Source organism: Anarrhichthys ocellatus, unplaced genomic scaffold (genome assembly GCF_004355925.1).
Source record: "Anarrhichthys ocellatus isolate YVR2014 unplaced genomic scaffold, GSC_Weel_1.0 scaffold4400, whole genome shotgun sequence".
In the NCBI taxonomy this organism is placed as follows: domain Eukaryota; kingdom Metazoa; phylum Chordata; class Actinopteri; order Perciformes; family Anarhichadidae; genus Anarrhichthys; species Anarrhichthys ocellatus.
In genome coordinates, this window is record NW_022284374.1 from 591 (window position 1) to 4,473 (window position 3,883).

Sequence of the window (3,883 nt, forward strand, 5' to 3'; positions counted from 1 at the left end):
TTAGATTCATCAACAACAAAAATAATTGTTAGTTGCAGCCCCAGCCTGGTGTGCAGGAGCTCTGTGACCATCTTTAAGATTTCAGGAACGTTAGAATGCTGCATTGATTTCCACGTTAGTGAAATCAAGTTGAGTAGAGTGTAGAGCAGCATGCAGACATCACACAGACACGAAGGAAGGGAACTCTTCCATCATCTGATACGAGTCCTAGATGACCAAAAGACGTCACGGTCTTTCTTCCTCCTCTGACCGTCCTCTTCCTCTGCAGGTACCTGGTGCTGGAGCACGTCTCCGGGGGGGAGCTGTTCGACTACCTGGTGAAAAAGGGCCGGCTAACGCCTAAAGAGGCCCGGAAGTTCTTCAGACAGATCATCTCAGCGCTGGACTTCTGCCACAGCCACTCCATATGGTGTGTTTACTCTCACAGAGAATATATATATTATTATTATAAATGTTTAGGAAACAAATTTAAACCAAAATAGATGTGACATTGTTTGCTAGCTAGCTAAAAGGTCCGTTAGTCAGTGACTCGTGATGACCCCGCAGAGAAGATCTAATTCAAGATAAGATTTCATTTTATTATTTATTAACTTTCCAGAACGCCAGTGAAAGAGAAAGAAGCGACACTTTGTTACGTAGAAGTGTTCATTCAGAAGGAAACAGGAAGCCTTTTATCTGAAGAGATTCTTTAGCTGCAGAACTTTTCCAGAAGTGAAACGTCTTCATGAAGTCCAGTTGACTCAGTGCCTCTAGATGTCCTCTGTGCTCCACGTCTGACTTATGGAAGATTTCGGAAGCACTTTCACCAAAAACTGGCTCAGGTTCTAGGAATAAACCAACATAATGTGTCCGAAAGATTGAAGGTTTACAGCCACTGAAAACAGAGATGTGTAATACAGCTTTATAAAGACACAAATATTCTACGGTTGTATGAAGAAGAACCACTGTTACCGTTGTTTTCACCGTTAGCACTGTTAGCGCTGTTAGCACAGTTAGCTGCTAGCCTCCGGCTCATGTTGAGAGACAAAAAAATAAATACAAGTTAACTGATCAAAGTTTTAAGAATTGGATACATTTTGAATAGATTTATAGCTGGTGGAGGTCTGGAGGGAAGAAGAGCTTCCTGTTGTCCTTCAGATGTAAAGAAGGTTTTTAATTCAGATGAAGATTTGTGTTTCCTGTCGTCCTCCAGCCACAGAGATCTGAAGCCCGAGAACTTGTTGTTGGACGAGAAGAACAACATCAGGATAGCAGACTTTGGCATGGCGTCTCTGCAGGTCGGGGACAGTCTGCTGGAGACCAGCTGTGGGTGAGTACGAGTCAATCTCAGGTCCAGAGACTGGTTTAGAGTCCTGAACAACGCTCTTTGTTACTGTTCTAAACAATGGTGATACTCTGAAGAGGAGGATCTACTGTTACTTCTGTAAACCTGTGTCCTTCCTCTTGTTGACTCACCGTTCTTCATGTACATAACGCTCTATTTGTGACTGGATATAAAAAGAAATAATGACACGACGAGCCTTTACTTCCGTCTCTGTTGCACCTCTTACTAATAAATATAGGTCTTGTCAAGTAAATCCACGACAGTCGTTGATGTCATGAACAGGATCTGTTGAAGCGCTCCAGAGAACAAGGTTGATGAGTTGACTGGTTACAAGAATTATGGTTTTCTTTCTTGTCTTTTCTCTTTCAGAGAGATGTTACTGAATGTACCAAGACTCTGAGCCTCATTATGACTCATCAGGAGTTATTTAAGTTGTTTTTGAGACATAAGTACAGTGATGTACTTATATTTAGCAATATATTTACATGTTGATGGTCCAGCTGGGAAGCTCACCCAAAACGTATTATTTTAGTTTTCCTGGTGATTCCTCATCAGAGTGTTTGTGTTGAACCTCTGAGTCTCTCTGAAGTCTCACCTCGACGTCAGAGACACGTTCTCGACTGACTGTAACCTGAACAGTTTATTCTGTGATTTAAAGGTTAAAACTCCACCAGTGTTGTAAATCTGAAATATCAAACATGTGCTGAGGAGGACGGTGTGATTCGGTCAAAGGTTCAGGAACAGGCCAGTACGAGGGTCTTGACTTGAGACTGAAAATACCCAAAATACATAAAGTTATTTCAATAGCATGTCAAGTATAATTCAACATGTAATTAGGATCTGCCTTCCTTAAGAGTTCAGATATCAAAGATATCGAAAATAAATGTCTGGCCAAAAGGGACGAATTTAATCTTTATTCAAGAAGAACGTTTTATTTTTTACCCAAAAAACTGTTTGTGGGGGTCCTTTGGGGCCCACATCTCTTCTTGTGGGGGTCCTTTGGGGCCCACATCTCTGTTTGTGGGGGTCCTTTGGGGCCCACATCTCAGATCCAGCTTACGTTTTGTTGCTGCTGTAACCCGACTCCAGCGATCAGTGCAGAAGAAGCAGAAGACTCAGATTGCTCCTCCGCTCTTCAGCGATGAAGACTGTTTTTTCATTAAAGGATAAATGTCATCGTGTGAGTAACAAGTCGGACGACTCGTGACTCGTCCACTTGTGTCATTAAATGTCACTCAGTGGCCTCGAGCCGGCGGATGAAGATCAGCTCTGCTGTAATTAGATTTCAGTGTGTGTTGAATGTGTGAGTAGTGAGATTATCCGGTTCTAACGTGCGTTAGCATGATGAAGGGTGTTCACTGTTAGAGGAAGACCAGACGAGTGCTCCTCACTGCAGCGTGGCATTATGGGGATTATTCAGGAGACACACAGATGCATTAAGTTGACTTCATGACTGTAGCTCCAGTCAGGTCCCTTTAACCGCCTCTACTCCTTCATCACTCCTCTTCATTTATTCTGTTTCTACCGGGACTCCGTTTAAGTTGGATCAGAAAAAATATAACTTTATAGATTCTTGTGCCAGAGATTCATCAAAGATTACAACAGAAGAATACGAATATATATATAAGTAATGAAGTAATAAATATGAAGTGTATAAGACGTTATAACAACACAGTGCAAAATAGAATCGCAAAGGTACCATGAACTTAGTAAAATGATTAATATAATGAACCAGAAGAGGACGAAGTAGGACTCACGTCAGATACTAGAACAGTTGATATTAAGAGTAGTATTGTGAAGGAACAGGAACTTTGTCACATTGTGGAAACATTCTGTCGTCTGTTGTCCAACAGAGGACTCTCGCTTATTTTGGATCGTTGTGTAACACTAAAAGTAATAAATAATCCCATCAGGCAGAGAAGTAGATGTTTGATGATGATGATGATGATGATGATGTCGTCGGGTCTGTTGCTTGTGTAACGTTGTGACTTCTTTATTCCTCAGATCTCCTCACTACGCCTGCCCAGAGGTGATCAGGGTGAGTGCTCTCTCTCTGAAAGGCTGTTACATCATCACTGCCCCCACTGGGGGGGGATCAGCTGTTTGATGGCAGTTCTTTGTTTCCGTACTTCCTGTTCCTCCTGAGGACCGAACCGAAGATGTTTCGTTATTCCTTTCAGATCTTGTTTTTATTCCTTTTCTGTTTTGTAAATGAGAAATGAGAGCGTATGTTGGCTTTTACTTTGAAAGGGTCTTTTTTCTTTTTATTGTTGGACGACTGTTTTAGAACTAACGGACAATAGTGAAGAGGTTATGATGTGAGACTCAGCTCTCTATCTCTCTCTCTCTCTCTCTCTGTCTGTCTGTCTGTCTGTCTGTCTCTCTCTATCTCTCTCTCTCTCTGTCTCTATCTCTCTCTCTCTCTCTCTCTGTCTGTCTGTCTCTATCTCTGTCTGTCTGTCTCTATCTCTCTCTCTGTCTGTCTGTCTGTCTCTATCTCTATCTCTCTCTATCTCTCTCTCTCTCTCTCTCTCTCTCTCTCTCTCTCTCTCTCTCTCT

At 42.1% G+C, this 3,883-nt stretch overlaps 1 protein-coding gene across 1 annotated transcript; it reads left to right on the forward strand.

The window, feature by feature from the left end:
- Positions 1–222: 222 nt before the first annotated feature.
- Positions 223–3,707, forward strand: LOC116379471 (serine/threonine-protein kinase BRSK2-like; the record flags this gene model as incomplete). The annotated part of the gene is made up of 3 exons (XM_031841426.1): positions 223–409; positions 1,193–1,309; positions 3,329–3,707. Coding segments are annotated over 3 exons (407 nt in total), but the record flags the coding sequence as incomplete, so codon positions are not given.
- Between the last annotated feature and the right edge of the window lie 176 nt (positions 3,708–3,883).